The sequence below is a fragment of the Lissotriton vulgaris genome, chromosome 1_1 (genome assembly GCF_964263255.1).
Source record: "Lissotriton vulgaris chromosome 1_1, aLisVul1.2, whole genome shotgun sequence".
In the NCBI taxonomy this organism is placed as follows: Eukaryota; Metazoa; Chordata; class Amphibia; order Caudata; family Salamandridae; genus Lissotriton; species Lissotriton vulgaris.
In genome coordinates this window covers 1,561,798,765-1,561,820,947 of record NC_141685.1, presented here as the reverse complement: position 1 = coordinate 1,561,820,947, position 22,183 = coordinate 1,561,798,765, and the positions used below count along the sequence as shown (strand labels likewise).

At 47.4% G+C, this 22,183-nt stretch overlaps 1 protein-coding gene across 4 annotated transcripts in view; it reads left to right on the top strand.

Annotated features, from left to right (window-relative positions):
• The window catches only part of CPSF6 (cleavage and polyadenylation specific factor 6), a 392,748-nt gene that overhangs the window by 194,401 nt on the left and 176,164 nt on the right, over positions 1-22,183 (top strand). For all 4 annotated transcript variants that reach the window (XM_086918040.1, XM_086918046.1, XM_086918044.1 and 1 more), the window contains one exon: positions 9,450-9,565. In XM_086918040.1, the coding sequence (XP_086774166.1) occupies positions 9,450-9,565 (116 nt within the window). The remainder of the gene's footprint in view (positions 1-9,449; positions 9,566-22,183) is intronic.

Here is a 22,183-nt window from a genome sequence, read left to right as displayed (position 1 = left end):
AGTCTCCCTGAGCTCTGCTCAGTTTTCTCTACTTCAGGTTTTTCCTGTGTCTTCAGCATGTCTTCAAGTAAGAAGTCTCTTTTTGGACCTTGCTCTTCTTGTGGAAAGCTACGCCTTTATTCTGAAGATCCACACAGTAAGTGTATTTACTGTCTTTACCCCGACCATGATGTGGGTAAATGTAAGTTCTCTAGAACTTTTTCTACAAAGACTCTAAAGGACAGGGAAGGCTGTCTCCTGCTGTGGCTTCAGAGACTTAAGGATAATGATGTACTTTCTGATACTGAAAGTCTCATTTCTGGTCGTTCCCAAGCAGCTTCAAAACGTAGTAGTGTGCAGGAGTTGCCGTCTCCATTCATTAAGAAGAAGAAATTGTCTTTCTTTGGCCCCTGCGGTGTCTTCACCTCTTTCTACTACTTCCACGCCCACGAGACCTGGCTCTCAGGCGTCTGCTGTATCTACCTCCCATGTTTCTGTGAGAAAACCTGTTTCATCGTCGACGGTCGTCCCGACGACGAGATCTATCGTCTCCGGCTCGACGACGACAGTGACAATGTCGTTGGCTTCAGGATAGTCGACGGCTGCTTCGTCGACGCCGTCGACGAAGGTAACCCTTAGCTACAAAACTGTGCCATCTGTCATTTCGATTGCTTCTTCGTCGAAGAAGACTCCACCGTCGACGACCAAATCTTCGTCGACTAAGAGTGTTAAGAAACCAGCCCTGTTGACGACAACTGTCGACGGCCGCCCCGTCGACAACCCCGTCGACGACCACTCCGTCGACGAAAAAGAGGTCATCTTCGTCGACTACGAAAGCTCCATCGACGGCGCCATATCCGTCGACGACAGGACCATCGACGATGGATTCTTCCAGTGTGGTTCCAGCAACTCCATCGTCGTAGTCAGCTCCACCGACGACGACTTCCGCGTTTGCCTCTCTGCCCTTGCTGCCACTGTCGTCCACTGGGCCTGCCACCGTCGACCCGCTTCACCAAGGCCGCAAGGTGCCTATTGACCAAATTTCCATCACCAGTGATCCACAACCTCCCTCGCCCTTGTTTGCCAAGGACTCTGATCAGGACTCTGAGGATGATGTGCAGGAGTCTTTTAGGGCAGCACGTAGTCCATCTGATTTGATCATCAAGTGCCAGGATTATAGCAATGATGAGGACCAGTATTTCCAGCAGGAGGAAACGCCAGTTCCTACTGCGACGGTGCCTTTGTCGCTCAACTCTAATCTCCAGCATATGTGGGACGACTATAATAGGCATTTCCCGCCTTCTCCGCAGGTGCCTGCGTTTCCTTCTGTTTTGACGCCTGTTGCAGTGCCTGCTGTGGCTCCTCTGTCGCCTCTGCCAACTTCTGCTCCTCGAATACAAACGTCAGTTCGGATACACACGACTGTGTATGATGACGATGAAGATGACATTACTCTGGACCGCGAAGATGGTGGGGTTCGAGATGAGGATGAGGATATGGCGGAGTGGGATAATTATCAAGTTCAGACACCATCTCCCTCTCCGGTAACACCAGGAGATTCTCCTCCTGTGGACATTGCGAGTTTCCATCAGCTGATGGATAGGGCGGCTCAATGTTTTAAGTTGCCAAGAGTTCAGAGGGAAGAGGATTGCTTCCTCTATGATTTTATAAACCAGCCATTTAAACAGGTCCATACTGTTCCTATTATTGACTTCATCTGGGCTACAGGGGTGAAGTTGATGCAGACCCCAAATTCACTACCGGCACAGATTGGAAAAGAAATATAAGGCGCCTGTTGGCTCTCCAGCGTGCCTTATTGGACAGCCGAAACCGGATTCGGTGGTTACGCAGGCAGCTCAGCGCTGTTCTTGGAATCCTGCGTCTACTGTTACTGCCCCACCAGATCGCGACGGTCATCTGGATGCTAACGGCTGCAAATTTTCAACAATGGCCTCCACCACAGTGAGAGCGGCCAATGCTTTGGCTATCTTGGGGCGTTACGACCGCCAGATGTGGGCAGACATGACGGAGTTTGTAGCTCTGGTTCCAGACGCTTCAAAGGCGGAAGCCTTGCAACTTCTCCAAGAAGGAGAGAGGACATCGGAGGAGATTGACTGTGCCGTCGATATTGCCTGTACTGGTTTCCGGCAGCTCACTGGAGCGGCTGTTGTTCGCAGGCAAGTTTGGTTACGCTCCACATCCTTTCGCCAAGAAGTGCAGGCGAAGATACTGGATATGCTGTATGATGGAGAGTCGCTTTTTGGAGCACATGTTGATGAGGCATTACAATCTAGCAAAAAAGATACTGACACTGCTCGCTCTTTAGGAAATTTACAATTTCGATGTGGACACGGCACCTCTTCAACTTTTCGAGGAGGAAGCAACCAATATCGCTCCTACAATCAAGGCAACCAACGCTACTCCAATAACCAGCAACAGTCTTCCCGTCAGCAGTCTTCTAGGACCTATAGGGGGAAATCTTCCTACAGAGGATCTGCTCCCAAGAGACAATGTCTTGCCTTTGCCCCAGAAAGTTGGAGGTCGAATCTCCCTGTTTTCTTATCAAAGGTCCTCCATCACTTCGGACTGTTGGGTTCTGGACATTGTAGAGAAGGGCCATGCTTTAGAGTTCCTCAAACTTCCTCCTCCCACTCCACCTTCCGGCCCACCTCCAGCCCACATCAAGGAACTTTTTCATCAAGTTTGCCTTATGATACAGAAGGGTGCCGTCGAAGTGGTGCCCAAGGCTCAAAGGGGGAAGGGATTTTATTCCTGTTTTTTCCTTATCGAGTAGAACGGGGATTGGCGGCCGATATTGGACTTGCGAGCACTCAACAAGTATCTCAAGTGCCAATCCTTCCGCATGCTAACGCTATTAGAGATCTTACGCTTGCTCTTAATGGGAGATTCCAAGACGCCTACTTCCATGTCCTTATTCTGCCGCCACATCGGAAGTACTTGCGATTCCGCTTGGGAAGGAGGGACTTCCAGTTCAAAGTACTGCCTTTCGGCCTATGCTCCACCCCTCGCGTCTTTACAAAGGTGTACGCTCCTGTAGTAGCTTATCTGCGTCTCCAGGGTGTCCAAATCTTTCCATACCTGGACTGTCTCCTAAAATCAGTCTCGCTCGCAGTTGCTTCAGGACACACGCCTTTGTCAGGAGGTCTTTCGCTCCCTCAGACTTTCCATCAGCACCGAAAAGTCCCAATTACATCCAGCTCTCTGCAAGAATTTTCTAGGGGCCACGTTGGATACAACTCTTGCAAAAGTTTTTGTGTCTCACGAGCGTCAACAAAAGATCTGTCTCTTCTACGGACAAAACAGTCCGTTTCAGTCCGACTATTAAAGTAATTTCTAGGGATGGCATCATCATGCATTGAACTGAACCCAAATTGCAGACTACGGACACTCCCCATTCAAGAAGAACTGGATGGACAGTGGCGTCTGGTCACTGGTTCCTTCAACGACATAGTCTGTGTCAACGCTTGTATGAGGGCGGCTCTCAAATGGTGGGCGCAGCCATCCAATCTTTCGGCAGGGACTTCGTTCCTTTCCATCACTCCAGAACTTACTCTGACTGACGCCTTGTTGGAAGGATGGGGTGCACATCTTCAAGGCCTGTCCATAAAGGGCAAGTGGACTCTGCCTCAGAGAGCCTTGCACATCAACAGGCTGGAGTTGATTGCCATTTTTCTAGCGCTCAATTCATTCCATCCATTGATTCAAGGATAGTCAGTCCTTATTCAAACGGACAACACAACCAGCATGCATTATATAAACAAGCAGGGCGGAACAAAATCTTCAATCTTGTCTCAACTGGCGCAGTCGATCTGGGACTGGGCTCCAAGTCACCACATCACTCTCACCGCAGTTCACCTTCCAGGTGTCCAACATCCTAGCGGATTCCCTCAGCATGCCCATGTCATCGACCCACCAGTGGGAGTTACATCAACTAACACTCAAGTTGATTTTTCGGGGATGGGGTCGTCCGTCGCTGGTTCTCTTTGCCACACCAGAGAACTGGAAATGCCCATCTTACGCAAGCTGGCATCCCCACCGAGGATCACAGGGCAATGCCCTTTTGATGAATTGGCGCAATCTGTTTGCTTACGCTTTTCCTCCAATCCCTCTGGTGCCTCGGGTATTGTGGAAGATGTGGAGACAACCTTGCCACATTCTTCTGATAGCTCCAAGATTGCCTCGACAGGCATGGTTCTCGGAGTTGCTTCTTCTATCCCAGTGCGAGCCCATCCTTCATCCTCGGATGGACCTCCTCACGATGGACAAGGGTCAGATTTGCCATCTGGACCCCTCCTCTCTGAATTTGTCAGCCTGGAACCTGAGCACCTTGAATTTGCCCATCTAACCATCCCGCAAGACTGTAGAGACATCCTCGCTCAGGCCAGAGCTCCGTCAACTGTTAAAACCTACAAGCTTAAATGGAAACGGTTCTGCCATTGGTGCCCAGCTGCTGGTGTCCATCCCATTCGTTCCACGCCTGCGCAGCTCCTCCCGTTCTTTTTGCAACTGGCGAAGTCCAGCCTTCCTCATTCAACTTTGAAAGTATTTCTGGCGGCAATTTCCCGCTTCCGCCAGGATGGTCCACCTCACTCTGTTCTTCCAGGATAAGCGTAAATTTTTCAAAGGATTGTTCCGCAAATTCCCACCAATTCGGCGCCCTCCTCCAACTTGGCGCCTTAACGTAGTCTTACCACAACAAATGAAGGCACCATTCAAACCTATACAAAAGGCAGACTTGAAGTTTCTCACTTGGAAGGTTGCTCTTCTCCTTGCGCTGACAACATCACGGCGCGTAAGTGATATTCATGCCTTCACTATAAAGTCTCCTTTTCTTCAATTTCAGCTGGACTGTGTAGTGCTTCGCACTAATCCCACCTTCCTGTCTAAGGTGCTTTCGGATTTCCACATCAACGAACCGGTTTTCTTAAAGACTTTCTTTGCTAACCCACAGTCTCCTGCGGAGCAGCGTTTGCACTCCTTGGACATTAAAAGGTGCTTAAAAATTTATATCAGCAGAACGGCCCCTTTTCGCAAAGTGGATCAACTGTTCATAGCTTATGGACGGTTCCATAAGGGGCGACCAGTTACCAAACCTACTATTGCTCGTTGGGTTTTGTCGGCCATCGCTCTCTGCCATCAACAGGAGGGCATGCCTCTACAGTCTTCAGTGAGGGCCTATGCCACCAGGGCGATGTGGTCTTCAACTGCCCTGTTCGCCGGTGTGCCGCTGCATCAGATCTGCAGAGCAGCCACGTGGTCCAGCAGGCACACGTTTACTAAACACTACTGTTTGGGTGCCATCAACGAAGCGGATACTGCAGTGGGACAGGCTGTGCTTCGCAATCTTTTTCAATGAGGTGAGCCTCTGTCTTCCCTCCTCCATTATGGTTTACCATTTTACTGTTATGACTTGCATAACTATATATAATATCTATATATATATATATTTTGGTCTTATAAGTCTGTTCATGTGTATCATGACTATGGAAGCCTTTTCGGCTATTACTGCTTTCTATTCTGTATTCAAGCATGTGAATCTATGAAAGACACCCTAATACTGGAGAAGAACAATTGTTACTTACCTGTAAACAGGTGGTTTACATCAGGAGGCCTGCCCCTTTTCGCAGGTCCGATCAACTGTTCATTGCCTACGGACGCATGCGTAAAGGGCGCCCTGTAACCAAGCCAACAATTGCTTCAGCCATTGTCTTCTGCCATCAGCAGGCCGGCAAGCCTCTACGATCTACAGTGAGGGCTCATTCCACTAGGGCGATGCCATCCTCTACCGCCCTGTTTGCTGGTGTGCCGCTTCATCAGATCTGCCGAGCAGCCACGTGGTCCAGCCGGCGCACATTCACGAAGCACAACTGCTTGGATGCCATCAACAAGGCGGATACAGCAGTAGGACAGGCTGTCCTTCGTCATCTTTTTAACTAAGGTGAGCCTCTGTCTTCCCTCCTCCGCTATGGTGTTTTATGATTGCTATCAGTACTTACATGACTGTATTATTGCGGTCTCCTTGGGTTTCTCCATGCTGTTGCATAGCAATCGGAACTCTTCGAATGTTACTGCTCTCTATTCAAGCATGTGAATCTATTAAAGACACCCTAATACTGGAGAAGAACAATTGTTACTTACCTGTAAACAGGTGGTTCTCCAGTATTGATGTCTTTCATAGATTCACAATCGGCCCACCCTCCTCCCCTCATAGGCTCGCTTCCCCTCATCGACTCTTTTGTCACTCTTGTGCTACGAAAATCTGAGGGTCTGAGCTCTGAGGAGAAGGTTCTGGAAGGGTGCTGGCGCCTGATTGGCTGTAGTTTGGACTAACATAATGACAGGAATATGTTTAAAGTGTTTTTTCTCTCTCTCTCTCATGTATTCCTATGTAGGAATTGTTTTTTTAGCCTTTATTATGTGTTTACTACTTCTATTTCATGAGTTATGTATTACATACATATGTTATTGGTATGTTGATGCAATTTTATTTACCGTGGGACTCCCACTTCGACGAGGGGGAATATTCAAGCATGTGAATCTATGAAAGACACCAATACTGGAGAACCACCTGTTTACAGGCAAGTAACAATTGTTCTTTTTGCCGGTATGTGATCCAGGGGTGATCCTGATTTGACTAAGCGGATCAGTGATTCTACCTCCGCCTGCGTCACTAAGGGAAATCCTCCCAACAATTGAGTAACTGTCTGCCCAGGTACTTTGGAGATCATAATGGAGATGGTGTGCTCCCCTAATTGGACTATTTTGTCATAGATAGTCTCAATTTTTTGTGTGAAGAAGGTGCTAATATCATCGCACAATTTTTGTGTAGGGGCCATTGGATGCTTTAGGGTTAGTGAAGGACTGTAGTATGCGGTATAGCACCTTGGAGTCATTATTAGCCTGATCTAATTGTAGAGCTATGTGAGCTTTACGTGCTGCCCTGATTTTCCCATGGTAATTGGCCAAAGCTGTATAAAACCGATCCTTATCTTCCTCCTCATGAGTAAGGCGCCACTGTTTTACATACTTCCTACAGATTCTTTACTGGGCCCGAAGTTGTGGGGAATACCAGGCATTCTGGGGATGCTTTGGGGTACTAGGGAAGGGTTTCAGAGGGGCTAACTGGTCTACAGCACTAAAGACTGCCAAATTATACTTGGCAAGGACATCTTCGATGTTATCTGATTCTGATATCCGAGGCTCTTAAAGTATTTAAAGCCCTCTGGTGTATCTCTCTTTCACAGTCTGAAAAAAAGAGGGGTATCGTGAGTGGTGTGGGTTCTCTTCCTAGGCGCCTGAATACAAAATTCAATTGATGCATGATCAGACCAAGACAGAAGCTGGGGGAATTTGCAGGCAGCATTAGGGTAATTGGAGAAAACAATATCCGGGGTGTGACCAGCTGACCAAGCTTCATTAAGCTTGGTCAGCCCTAGAGTAGCTAACTCCATCACAAGTGACCCTGTGTCCACATTAGAATCGCACTCACTATGTATAATAAAATCGCCCAGTAGCAAAAAATTGCTACTCGCAATTACATGTGGAACGATTAGTTTGGTGAGTTGAAGAGGGAAGCCATTTAGCGGACCAGGAGGTCGGTATACCAGAGCACCCTTCCAGCTCATGAGGCGAGAAGTCTATACGAAAAACCATTGCTTCCATAGTCGAGTCACTGTGTTGTTCCAGCTCAGTGACCTTGATATCACTATGCGCAATGGCAATTCTACCTCCCATTTTGTTCTGTCTATCCCTGCGTACAAGTCTATTATCCCTCAGGCAAAGCAAGGGCTATGGAGGGGACCGAATGGGGCTTCAACCACGTTTCGGTTAAGAACCCAAAGTCAGGCTGCACCGAGGAAAAGAGATCCCAAACCTTGTCAGAGTGCTTGGGTAGGGATCTCACATTACACAATAGGCTTTTCCACCCCTGCTGCGGGTTGTAAGGGGGTTTGCACATATTAGCTGAGGGGGCACAAGGTGATATTGGCGATAGCATGTTACTAAGTATTTTCTTGTCAGTAGTGCCTCAGAAACGGCAGGTCAGACAAGAAAAAGGACCCTCATAGGAGGGCCAAGAGTCCACCCTACCAGCAAGGCAAGGGGTAGTTCTCATCTCTACCATCTCTTTGGTGTAGTAGATCCGTCTCGGTAGGGTACCATGGCCGGGTGGAAAAAGACCAGGGTTTCTAGCTCCTGGCGACTCCTGGTCGTGGACGGGCGCAGATGGACTTGCCTTTGGCGCACCTTCGGCACGTCCTCTGCGCGTCGTGGCTGGCATCCGGTTTTATAGAGGGGGTAGCCACTAGAGCACTAACCTCCCTCTATACCGGAAATAATACCCGCCTCCCTCCACTCAAACGAGATAATATCGCAGTGGACCGAGGAGAGTGGAAAAGTAACAGGTTGCTCACGTTTATAATTTTATTTTATTTTTTTGCAAGTAGATACCTGTTCCAGGTTCACCGTTGACCAACCTGGCTGCATTAGAGAATTCAGGGACTTAGTTGTATGAAGAGCTGATCACGAAAAAGCCATATATAAAGTGACTAATAAGATGGCACCAAAAAGTTGATTATTGCAGATTTCTGGCAGTCCTGTGAGGATCTCTCACTAGAGATGCATCTTCAGTGGAAGCCCATTTTGTTGTTGTTTTCAACTAACTTAAAAACCAGGATGTGGCCATTGTGTCGCAGGGTGCTACACAGTACTTTGCTACCAAATATTAATCTATAAATCTATTGATGCATCCATCTGACCCTTATTCCATATTGTGCTCATACTTTGGTTTTCAACCAGTTCAGCACAAACAGGAAATGTCTATAAATGTGGCACACATTTTTGTAGAGAAACAGATGTCTTAATTCCTTGCAGATTTGAGAAACTTCCTGCAGATTGGGAGCATTTTCCGAATTGCCTGCCGTTTTGCAGCTCTCTGTATTTACAGGCATTGAAAAGCATCAGAAGTGTGCCTTAGCGACTGCTGTTACCATATCTGCATTGTGGCATTGATTGAGTTACCTGTTCATAAAAATATCAGATTAGTTGAACACATGTAAAATGGTTCTGCGTGGATATATCTCCAGTTTTTTTAGTCACCCATTTTTACGCCTTCCAAATTCCCTGGGCTGAGGGTGGCAAATGCCCTTGTGCTCTTGGGGTTACAAACACACAATCATCGGCACCCTCAAGGAAACTGAGGTGAAATTTCTGCAAGACTAACTGAAACGCAACATATTTAATTTAGTTTACCTTTTGAGCTTTCACTTGTATTCAAACATTTCTAAATACAGTGCATAGTTGGTTAAATGAACTATTTAAACAATAGGTTTTCGATAATTTATGCTAGTTTTGCATGTTTTTCTTGCATACCACCTTCTTTCCCAACACTTTGGTCTGCCTCTGCTAACCCTATTTGATTATCAATTTACAAGTTTTTTGTTTTATTTTAGAGAAATAGATGCTATCCGAAATCCTTTGAGTGAAGCAGAGTTTGAAGAAATTATGAATAGAAATCGCGCCATCTCAAGCAGTGCCATTTCCAGAGCTGTATCGGATGCCAGTGCGGGTTAGTAGACTGTTTTTTAATTCCTTTAACTGAGAGATGACACCTACTTATAGGTGTTTGGTGTCACATATGACCAGTATAATTTCCTTCAAAGCATGAATTCCATGAATTTGTATTGGGTAATTTGCACTGTCTATGTAAAATAGAATGTTACTGTACAGGCTGTGGTTGAAACACAGTAATATTTGGCCATATTCTCTGTGTGACAGCAACCTAATAAATTAAGTGAACCCCTATATTCTATACTGTTGCCTGTGAGAAAATAGGGTTCTGTTGCAGTACCGATCTCTCTCTCTCCCCCAAAGCCCCAATCCCCCCCCCCCCCCCGGACTGACCGCCTCACACCGCCGACATCTACTGTAGAGTACTGGATCACCTGCAATACAGGGTCCCAGCCCAGTACCAGTGTTCTTACCGTGCAACTGATCCACGATTAGTCCTTCAGGCCTCGTTTAAGACCCTAGTAAAAGGTACATGGGTACATGGGGCATTGGGACTGGTGGTGCGTTCTTAGTACTAATTTGAACTTTGCCTGGTGTTGACTGCTGTAGGGAGCTGGCTTGGTATTTACTATACCAAAATTAGGTATAGTGTCCACAGAATCCAGTGGAACCCCAAAGGTAGGCAGAGGTAAAAGTAGATTGTACCTTACTCTCTATTTGTGGTAGTGTGTGGAAGCAGTAAGGCCTTATTCAAGGGTAGTGTTAAGCATTTGCTGTACACACTCAGGCAGTAAATGATGTCACACACACTCAGACCAATTTCTCTGCATCAAAAATATGATTTAGTTATATTTCATTTCAAGAAGCAAGCAAGCCTTGTGCAGGTAAGTGTAAATGGTATGTTCGAGGCATATGAGCTGCAGATTTCACACTGCATAGATGGCCACCTTGTGTTGGGCCCGGATGTTTGCAGTTTGTTGTTGTCCTGAAAAGTTCTTTGGAAGTCACGAGATAGGTGACTCCTCCTTTGGACCACATTGCGCATGGGCATCGTTCTCTATCCTCAGATTGTTTTTTTCCGCCATCGGATTCGTATGTGTTTTATGCGCTCCGGTTTGGAACCGAATTTCCTTCGATGCGCAATCCTCACCCAGTTCGACTGTATTAATTTGATCGTGCTCCACATCGACTCGATTCTTCACCACTTCGAAGTCTTCGATTCCGGTCGTCGACTATGGTCTTCGGGCTTACCTAGGCCTTACTTTCTGCCTCATGGAAAGGACGCCATTCAAGAAGTGTCCTCGATGTGGGTCGAAGTTTCCCCACACAGACGTACATGAGATGTGCAACCTTTGCCTCTCACCAGAGCACGAGGCCAAAGACTGTTCCGCTTGTGCCTCATTCCGCTCCAAGAAGACGATTCAGGACCGACTAGCTCGAAGAGCTATGGCTCGCTCGTCAGCTTCGATCCCCGACGACATCTTTGTAGAGGGCGTCAACGTGCCAGAACACCAGCACGCCGAAGAGAGTACCAGCTCCTCAGTTGCTGAAGACTCTGACATCGAGGACATCACTCCAGCTCAACGTGTCGTAAGTAAGACCGTCGACCCCAACCCTTCCTCAACACCCTCAAAAAAGGCTTCTCACACCCTCACCTTCGGGTCCGGGAGATACTGCTTCCCAGCCCGGCAAAGAAGGCTGCTAAGCCTTCAGGCGGCTCGGGCTCAAGCCAGCCTATTCCCGGTGCCGATCCTATACCGACACCGAAGAAGCCATCTTCCTCCACCACGCCGACCGTTGCTCCGACACCTAAGCACACGGCGCCGAAGATTGGCAGCGTCTCATCGATGCTGAAACCGCACTCTGAGCAGAGTAAAAACAAAAACGAAAGCTCCAGATTCACACGCTTCAGAGCCGAAAAAACACCTGGGTCCGAAAAAACTGGTTCCGGTAAAAGACATTTCAAAAGGGCACACTTCTAAACCAAAAGACCCAAGACCAGCTACCGACTCTGTGCCGAAAAAACCTACGGAGCCGAAAACTTCGACGCCGAAGGATCTGCCCTACTCAGAAGAACTTTTCACACCAGATCCTAATCAGAAAAGTCTTGTAAAGGATCCTAAGACTGGTCAATTGACTCTTGGCTCAAAGAAGAGACCACTTGAGGCACCAGCACCGCCTCCTCCTACTCCACCAAAGAAGAGAGACATTGCAACCTCTCCATTACGGGTCCCTTCTCCACCACCTCCCTATACTGTTCCCCCTCCTACACCACATCCTTCACCTACACCATCCACTAATCCAGATGATGATGTAGACACAAACTCTGATGACACAGGTGGGGGTGCACATGACCCAGCAGGGACCAATAGTCCCCGCTCGATCACCTAATCCATGGGATGATTACAACACCACTGATGTGCCTTACGTCCCACAAGACTACTTATACCCTTCCAGACCTTCCCCACCAGAGGACACTATAGGTATTAACCTACTAGTCCAAAGAGCTGCCCAGTATCACGGGGTGGACTTAAACACCGATGAGGTGGAGGAAGATTTCCTATTAGACACTTTTGATAACGCACAAAGGTCAATGCCATTTTGCCAATGCTTAAAATTTTCATCAAGCACGCAACAGAGGTTATTAAGGATCCTGTCAGGACTAGGGTCCTCAACCCTCACATTGAGAAAAAATATAAAGCTGCCCCTACAGATCCAGTTTACATTAAAGGTCCATCACCATTAGAGTCTTTAGTAGTGTCTAATGCATGTAAATGTGCTAACTCTCAGACATCAGGTGAGGCTTCACCACCAGACAAAGAATCTAAGCTCCTTGACGCCTCCAGCAAACGAACAGCGTCACAAGCAGCTAACATCTGGCGCATTGCCAACACCCAAGCTTTCCTGGCAAGATATGACTGGGCACATTATGATGAACTAGAGTCCATAATGCAGCATCTACCAGACAAATACAAGAATAGGGCCAATGAACTTATACAGGAAGGTAAAAATATTACTAATACTTCCATTCGTTATGCCCTAGATGCTGCAGATACCACCTCAAGGCCGATCAATACCAGCACCCTTCTACGTAAACATGCCTGGCTACGTATTTCAGCTTTTAAAGCTGAGGTACAAAATTCCATCCTTAATCAGCCATTTGATGAAACACATTTATTTGGCCCAAATGTTGACGTGTCTTTAGAAAAAATGAAAAAAGACACTGATACAGCAAAATCTATGGGAGCCTTGCAGCAGCAAGCTCCCAGACGTTCTTTTCGTCGCTCATCATACAGAGGCAACACAAGAGGCTACTCCTCGGAAAGTCCCTCCACTTACGAAACCCCTAGCCAATCCACATTCACTAAGGGCTACCAGAGAGTGGGTTACAGTGGTAACAACAACAAAGTCAGAGGCAAAACCAACAACTCCCGCTCTGCCTCCACCCCTACCCAATGACTTTCCTCCCCTTACCCCCCAACATTCCACTCCTGTGGGGGGAAGACTACAACAATTCCTTCATGCCTGGACCAACATTTGGGTGCAACAAATTATTCAGTCAGGTTACTGTCTAGAACTAAAATCTACCCCCCCAAACATACCACCCAAACATCGTCCAATGTCACAAGAACATCTATCACTGTTAAAGCAAGAAGTAGTATCTCTGTTAAAAAAAAGTGCAATAGAACCAGTTCCTCTGCACCAACCAAACAAGGGGGTTTACTCTCTATATTTTCTAATTCCAAAGAAGGGCGGCTCTCTGAGGTCTATTCTGGACCTCAGACTGCTAAACATGTACATACAGTCAGACCATTTTCACATGGTCACACTCCAACAAGTCCTTCTGCTCCTGTTACAGAACGACTCCTTGCAACTCTAGATCTCAAGGACGCATACTTCCACATTCCCATTCATGAGGCTCACAGGAAGTATCTCAGATTTGTAATAGACGGGCAGCACTATCAATTCAAAGTACTCCCATTAGAAGTCACAACAGCACCAAGAGTATTCACCAAGTGCTTAGCAGTAGTGGCAGCGCATTTACGAAGCCAGCACATCCATGTCTTCCCGTACCTCGACGACTGGCTCATAAAAGCCAGCTCATACAACCAATGCGTGGAACACACTCATGCTGCTTCACGACTTGGGGTTCACAATAAACCACGGCAAGTCCCATCTACAACCATCCAAAGTACAACAGTACCTCAATGCCACAATAAACACGTCAAAAGCGCTTGCCTATCCCACTCCAGCAAGGATAGCCAGCATACAAACTCTTCTAACAAGGTTTCAGCTACAACACTCCTTTCCAGCAAGAGTGTTTATGCAACTATGGGATGATGGCCTCTTGCATTTTCATAGCACCCCATGCAAGACTTCAAATGCGTCCGCTACAAGAATGCTGATCACGTCAGTGGAACCAGGCTCAAGGTCAATTGACAGACCTAGTGTTGGTAGACGGTCGGACTCATCGCTCTCTGCAGTGGTGGAACACCAAAAACCTTTCCAAGGGACGACCGTTCCTAGAGCCAGTTTCTCAGATAATCTTAACTGCGGACGCATGGCTCTCCGGCTGGGGAGCCCACCTACTGCAACACACCATGCAAGGCAGGTGAACACCACAACAAAAGTTACTCCACATCAATCATCTGGAGTTACTAGCAATATTCCTAGCCCTAAAAGCTTTCCAAAAGCAAGTATTTAACAAAGCTGTGTTAGTCCGCACAGACAACATGACAGCCATGTATTACATACAGAAGCAGGGAGGCACACACTCCCTGCAGCTATCTCAACTAGCACAAGACATATGGCGGTGGGCCTTACCTCAAAATATATTCCTTCTAGCCCAGCATGTTCCAGAAGTATGAAATACCATAGCGGATCTGTTAAGTCGACAAACACAACAGACCCATCAGTGGGAACTTCATATGCAAGTTCTTCAGCCATTCTTTCAAATGTGGAAACAACCTCAGATAGACCTATTTGCCACCCACGAAAACGCCAAATGCCCAAGCTTCGCCGCCAGATATCCACACCCACTGTCCAAAGGCAATGCGATATGGATGAACTGGTCAAACAGATTTGTGTACGCTTTTCCACCTCTACCACTCATGCCACTAGTAGTACGCAAACTACAGCAGCATTCTCTGACCCTCATCCTAGTTGCCCCAACGTGGGCCAGACAGCCGTGGTACACCACACTGCTACAACTGTCTGTAGTACAGCATCAAAAATTACACCATTTCTCCACACCTCTTAAAACAGAACCGTGGAGAGATCAGACAACCCGGACCCAGCTCAGCTCAACCTTGCGATCTGCTCCTGAAATCCTAGAATTTGGATATTTTAACCTTCCTCCAAACTGCATGAATGTCATAAAAGAAGCTAGACATCCAACCACTAGGGCATGTTATGCAGCCAAGTGGAAACGATTTGTAATATATTGTCACAACAACAATATTAATCCTCTAGATGTGTCTATTCAGCACATCATAGGATACTTACTGCATCTCCAAAGATGCATCTTAGCCTATACGTCTATTAGTCTACATCTTGCTGCAATAGCAGCATATCTGAAAAACAGACCACATCTATCTCTATTCTGAGTGCCTGCCATTAAAGCCTTTATGGAAGGCCTTAAAAGAATAATTCCTACCAGAGTGCCACCTTCACCTGTGTGGAATTTAAACATTGTTCTCACACGGTTAATGGGGCCTACCTTCGAACCCTTACACAAATGTGAACTACAATTTTTAACATGGAAAGTTGCGTTCCTAGTAGCTATTAACTCTCTGCCGAGAGTAAGTGAACTACAAGCACTGACCATTCAAGAACCCTTTTTGCAAATGCATCACAATAAGGTAGTTCTGCGTACCAATTCAAAATTCTTACCCAAAGTAATTTCTTCCTTCCATCTCAATCAATCTGTGGAGCTGCCCATTTTCTTCTCGCAACAGACCGTACCAGAAAGAGCTCTTCACACATTAGATGTCAAAAGAGCATTGCTATACTACATAGAGGACACAACCCTTTTGTAAGACAAAACAACTTTTTGTGTCTTTCTCACAACCACACAAAGGTAATCCCATTTCAAAATCCCCTAGATGGCATCTGCAGAGCAGCTACATGGTCTACACCGCACACATTCACAAAACACTATTGTGTAGATGTGCAAACCAAGCAACAAGCTAATGTGGGCCAGGCTGTTCTCATAACATTATTCCAAACTACTGCAACAGATAGGGGTGGTCGCCGCTGAGGGATGAGTACTGCTATACAATCTATGCACAGTGTCCAATCTGCAGCTCATATGCCTGGAACGTAAAATGCTACTTAACTAGTATGCATCTGTTCTTGGCATGTAGAGCTGCAGAGTTGCACACGCCTCCCCGGCTGTTCCAGTATTATCTTAATTAGATGCAAAGTACATGGGCATCCTTCGTTTTCTTGCAAAGCTCCATTGTTTCCCTAATGGTGAAAAACAATCTATGGATGGAGCCGATGCCCATGCGCAATGTGGTCCAAAGGAGGATCACCTACCTCGTGGCTTCCAAAGAACTTTTCAGGACAACAACAAACTGCAAACATCCGGGCCCAACACTAGGTGGGGATCTATGCACAGTGTGCAGCTCTGCAGCTCTACATGCCAAGAACAAATGCATACTGGTAAGTAGCATTTTCCTTAAGCGCTATTAACAGTTAAAGTACATGTTAGTGGGAATGTTTTGTGCCAATTTCAATGGAAGATTTGTTAACTGTAAATCACAATACACTACCACATCATGTTTTAGTAATATATTTGAGGAGTGAGTTTTTAAACATGAACTGGGACTTATTACTGCTCCTGCTTAGATGACAATGCTATTAGTGAACTAAGAGGCAAGCAAGGGATCATGTGTACCCTTTATGTGGGCTTGTTTCTTATTATACATTGAGTAAATGTTAAGTCGAGTAAATATAGAGTTTTTTTGTATAGCAGAAATAGTTAACTTGCATATTTGGAGGTGCTCTCTAAGTGATAATAAAGACCAAATATTTGCCTAGGATCACACAATTTGAGACCAGTTCACAGGTCAAGTACTTTAGTTAGGTCGGGTAGATTATTAAAGTTACTAGACCTGCAGGTCTAGTAACATTTTTATGATTTTTCGATCCCTGCCCAGAGAAGGGCATTTGCACAGATAACTTCAACAGGACCATAACCACACACTCCTCACATGTGTTGGGAGGCTCACATGGGCCCACTCAAAGTACGTGGAGTCTGAGAGGAACAGTGTGCAGTACAATGCATCAATATCCAACAATTCAAGACAGTTTTCCTAGCCTCGAGTGCTTTCCAGAGAACTCCATTAGGAAATAAAATATTGATCAAACAGACAAGACAACGTCTTACATCAACAAAGCCAGGAGGGACTAAATACCTATCCCTATCAAAGTTAGCACAAGAATTCTGGAAATGGGCAATATAGAGGGAGAGGAAAATCCAAGCAATCCATCTACCAGGAATATACAATGTCGAGGCAGACAGACTGAGCAGACAAGTGTCATGCTTCTACGAATGGGAACTCACCAGAAGGTAGTCAAAGGATGTTTCGGAAATGGGGAACACCAACAATAGTTTTGAAGCGTGAATCTTTCTGGATTCACTATCCTGTGCATTATTCCGCGGTCTTGTGGTTGGGTCCGGATTCGTATTCTTTTATTTATTTTTTTTTTTTTTCGTAGCCCAGGTGGGCGTCGACGTCCCACCTTTGGTGTATTTCCGGTGACGTCTTCATGCTTCCTGCGGAAGCTCCCACTCCTGGGCGCCATCTTCAGATTCTTTTTTCCGCGGTTGGGTCTGGATCGTTCCCGAAAGGGCTGCAGACATTTTTACAGAAAGAAGAAAGAAAATACGCACTTTTGCAAGAAAAGAGATTGAGAAGACTACAGGAGACTACATCATCGAAGGGGACGACGAAGGGGAAGAAGAACTTCAAGAACTTCGACGTCCATCGGAGAATGCAAGCTCAGGGGGCCCCCTGAACGCATGAGATGGACAACACTCCTTGCAAATTCTGCCGTAACTGCTACCACAAGTACGTGCAGAAGTACCAGCACCCGGTCTGCAACCTTTGCCTACCGGTCGACCACGAGAGCGAGGACTGCAACGCCTGCTCTGCCTTCACGCCGAAGACTATAGGAGTGAGAAAGAGACAGAGGATAGCCAACGCCACCATGCAGGGCAAGGGACGGCCACCGTCCCTTTGAGACCTGGGGCTATCATCAGACGAGGAGGACAACGCCGCCGCCGAACACAACAGCAACACGTCGTAGAGACCGATATTACGAAGACTCGAAAGAAGGTAGGAGACTCTACGGCTCCTAAGGCACCAAAAGACCAGAGTCTCAAAAAATTGAAGGCAAAACCTCGAAAGCGCAGACGCCGAAAACTTCGGCGTCCGCGGCTACACCAAGGCACAGCGGATCCTCTGAGAAGGACTCCCAGGCGCAGAGAGCTGGAGAACAGCAAAAGACGTTGAAAATCGCCCCCGAGAAGGAGCGTTCGGCGCCGAGGGAAAAGGACCCGAAGGGCCCTTCAGTGCCACCGAAGGACACGAGAGCCAGCTAATTCTGGGGAATGCACTGTCAATAGACTAGTCAGGGACATTTGTATATGCTCCTCCCATACCCCTATTCCCCCGCCTGATTCCTCTTTTACACACAGTGATCAACAAATGCAGGATGACACTAATATTAATTGCCCCACAGTCGGCGAGACAAACTTGGGTCTCAAAGCTAATGGAATTAGCTCAAGAAAACTGCAACAATTACCAAACCATCCAGATCGTTGTCATTGGAAAAGGGAAGGGTACTAGACCCAGAACCAGATGCTTTGAGCCTTACTGCATGGCTCATAAGGACTTAGAGTTCAGACAACTAAAGCTGCTGGACAGCACAATGGCCGTTCTAAGAGGAGCAAGAAAGCCAACCACAAGAAAGTGATACATGGCAAAGTGGAAGAGATACTCACTATGGTGTATTGAAAATGGCCTAGTAGGAAAGAATACTAAGGGCCAGACAGTGTTAAAATATTTAACGCATCTTCGAGAGGAAAAACTAACGTGCATCTTTAAAGGTTCCTTTAGCAGAAATATTGGCTTCACAAGAGGCAATATTGGGAGACGTTTTTCACATCACATGTTTTTGGAAGGAGCCCAAAGAATAGTACAACCAAGGAAGGTTTCGGTACCCACATGTAATCTGAATGTGGTACTCACAATGAATGAAAAGACGTTTTGAATCCTTGCACAAGGCTACATTACAAATGCTAACCATAAAGACCGCATTCCTGATAGCAGTAACTTCCCTATGCAGAATTAGTTAGTTAAAAGCATTCACAATACTAGAACCATATTTTTAAATTCATAAAGATAGGGTAGTCCTGAAGACAAATAATTTTTTGAGAGACCAGAGTCGACGGCCTCATCTACGACGGCCGGCGACGACGGCCTTGTAGGAGAATAGGGTCTGCAATCCTATGGTCCCCCCAGATTTTTGCTTTTTGCTTCACTAGTTTACGACTTTCCCTGGCTGTGGGCCTGCTAATCAGACCCACAGCCTAGCTGTTCTCTCTCTAAATTGACATCCATGTACTTTAGGTGCATTTACCAATTGGTATTGGGTCACTCTTGTAAGTCCTTGTACAGTGTACCATAGGTACCCAGGGCATAAGTGCACCCAAGGCCTACCAGGGGTTGCAGCATGTATTATGCCACCCCTGGCTGGCCATCTAAACAGACACAACTGGCTGGTAACACAGCTGGGGCAAGGTGGTGTAATCACCCTTTGCTTTAGATATAGTATACCTATATCTAACCCTAAAATGGACACATATACTCCTATAAGTTACTCCTATGGCAGGCCTTAATAATCCTGGAGGCAGAGTGCTTGGAATTATGTGAGATGGTGCTCTAGCATGAGCTGAGCCTGTCTGCAGCTTTCGGAACCAAGTCCTTTAGCTGTTTCCATGATAACGCTATACCATATGGAGAAGTGTGGCTCAGTGGTTAGAGGCGGCAGACCCGGAAGCTGAGATCGGCCCGGGACCAGGGTTCAATTCCCAACGCGGCAGGGTCTTGGGTCAATGTCCGCGGACTCGATAATTCTCACCTCGGCGCCTACTCTAACCTTGGGCTCCACTCTGCAACTCTGGGCAATAGCTTGCTTAATCTTCACAACGGCCCCTTCAACGCCGGGGATGCCTGGTCTCACCTTGGGGGTACCCAGGAGGGACCATCTCACAGGGAAAGCCAGGACGGGTTCCCCAGCGGTATACAGCGCCGGGACACCCCGGTGTGGGTAGCTGTGCGCTTTACAAGTATACTACATTTACATTTACATATACTCTTAAGTGCATTATAATCCTCGCGGTTATTGCTAACTTTGGCATAGCATTATCAAAACATGTCGAGTAAGGTGTCATACGAATTGGAATACTACCTCCTCGCCAGTTCTGGCGACGGGGGTAGCATTCCACCCTTTTAGAGGGACACAACATGTATGTAACTGTGAACCCCGGTTAAAGTTAACTCGAGCCTCAGCATCACAAAATGGATGCTGCCACCACAGACACGAGTCTGACCTCCTGCTGCTGGGAGTCCTTCCAGCGAGGGAGGCCTGGACAAAGGGTTTCTTGCCTTGGGAGGTGCTAGCATCACCCCAGACAGGATTTTGTGTATTAGGTAGGACAGGGTGAAAGGAATGAGACATGCCTGGGGCACACAAGGTGTCCCTGTGCATACCCAGTTCAAACCAGTTGCTGGGGCACTCCAGCCCCAGCTCTGGCGCGAAACCGGACTAAGGATAGGGGGTGTAACCACCCCCCTTCTTGGTCCCACCCATAGGAGGGACCTAGTCACAGTACAGCCCCCTTTAGGAGAACAAAGGTTGGAGCTAGTCCCAATCCAAATTAGATTAATCCTGATTTGAAACTCTACAAGAAGAAACTCTGGACTTCGACGTTCTGCTCCGCAGAAGACTGAAGAAATCTCCCTTGTGGGCAAGGAGTAACCACCCTGCAGCAGCAGGCACCATCAAGCATCCTAGCGGTTCACTTTGTCGTCCTTCCTGCCGGAACCAGACTTCAGAGCTCGACGAGATCCGGACTTCCAGACCTCTCCGACCTAGACCTACATCTGCAGCACAGCTGAGATCCGTGGGTGCGACGAGACACGTGGGACCGGCCATCTTGGAGAAACTGCACTTCGCTTCCAGCACGACTTCAGAGGCATCCTCGAGAAAGTGCTTTGGGGATTGAGAAGCCCCAGCCCCGAGCAGCTTCTGCACAGAAGACCAGCCCTCCAGCATCCACGAGATCTGCGTGGGGCCCTTTTGCTTGATTGCTGCTCGACGCGTTGTCTGGTCACTTGCCGGCTGGCTAGTGGCCTCCTAGGTGACGATCCACAACATCTACACCGCTGGTCTGGTTGCTCTAGACTGGCCCTTGTTAACCTGCCAAGGAGAAGCACCCCGGACCCTCCAGACGCCTTTTCCACTCACCGCGTGGGTTGCCTTTGCCAAGGCCTGTTGACGCCGAATCCGGAACCAACACCGCCGACAGCGAGAGCCTGCGTGAGACAGCTCGTGCCCACGAGTATGATAGAGCACGTTATGACGAATTAGAGTCAATAATGAGACACCTCCCTGATAAGTACAGGGATAGGGCACATGAACTCATCCAAGAGGGTAAAAACATTACAAATACCTCCATCAGATGTGCCCTTGACGCAGCGGATACTGCGTCTAGAGCAGTTAACACCAGCGTCTTACTATGCAGACACGCCAGGCTACGTATATCAGGATTCAAACCTGAGGTACAAAGTGCCATTCTGAATCAACTTTTCGATGAGCAACACCTATTTGGACCCAATGTGGATGTATCTCTTGAAAAAATGAAAAAAGATAGACACCGCCAAATCTATGGGAGCCCTGCAGTCGCAGGCTCCCAGACGTTCATTTCGTCGCTCATCCTATAGAGGTGCCACCAGAGGATATTCCTGAGACACAGCCTCTGCCTCATACAAAGCCCCCACACAATCCACTTACAGCAAGGGCTACCAAAGGGGTGGGTACAGGGGTAACAATAACAAGGGCAGAGGTAAAAATAACAATTCCAGCTCTGCCGCCACCCCTGCCCAATGACTCCCTTCCCCTTCCCCCACCCCACTCCACTCCTGTAAGGGGAAGACTCCAACAGTACCTGCCAGCCTGGGAAAACATCACATCAGACAGGTGGGTGTTACAAATTATTCAATCTGAAAGAGACACGTTAGTGATAGATTCCTTACCTTAGAATATCCCCAGGCGTCAGACTGGATCCGGAAAGTTTTGCGTAGCAGTACCCTTGCGCGTCGGTAGGCGTCGTCTGCGGCTCCGCGTCCGTCGTCTGCGTCGTGGGCGCCATGATGACGTCGTCGTGTGCTGACGTCAGTTCTTCTTTTTTCCGCGCCAGCCAGCGCAGATCTGGAAAGAGCAGTTCCCTAGTCACTTTTTGACTAAACTTTTGTGATCTCTTTTGATCCATTCGAAGTCCATTCGAAGTCTTACGACTCCGACGGTGCCGTTAGGGATGCCCGGATTCAAGCATTGCGACGAGTGCGACCGTACCATGTCGGTCACGGATTCCCACCACCTG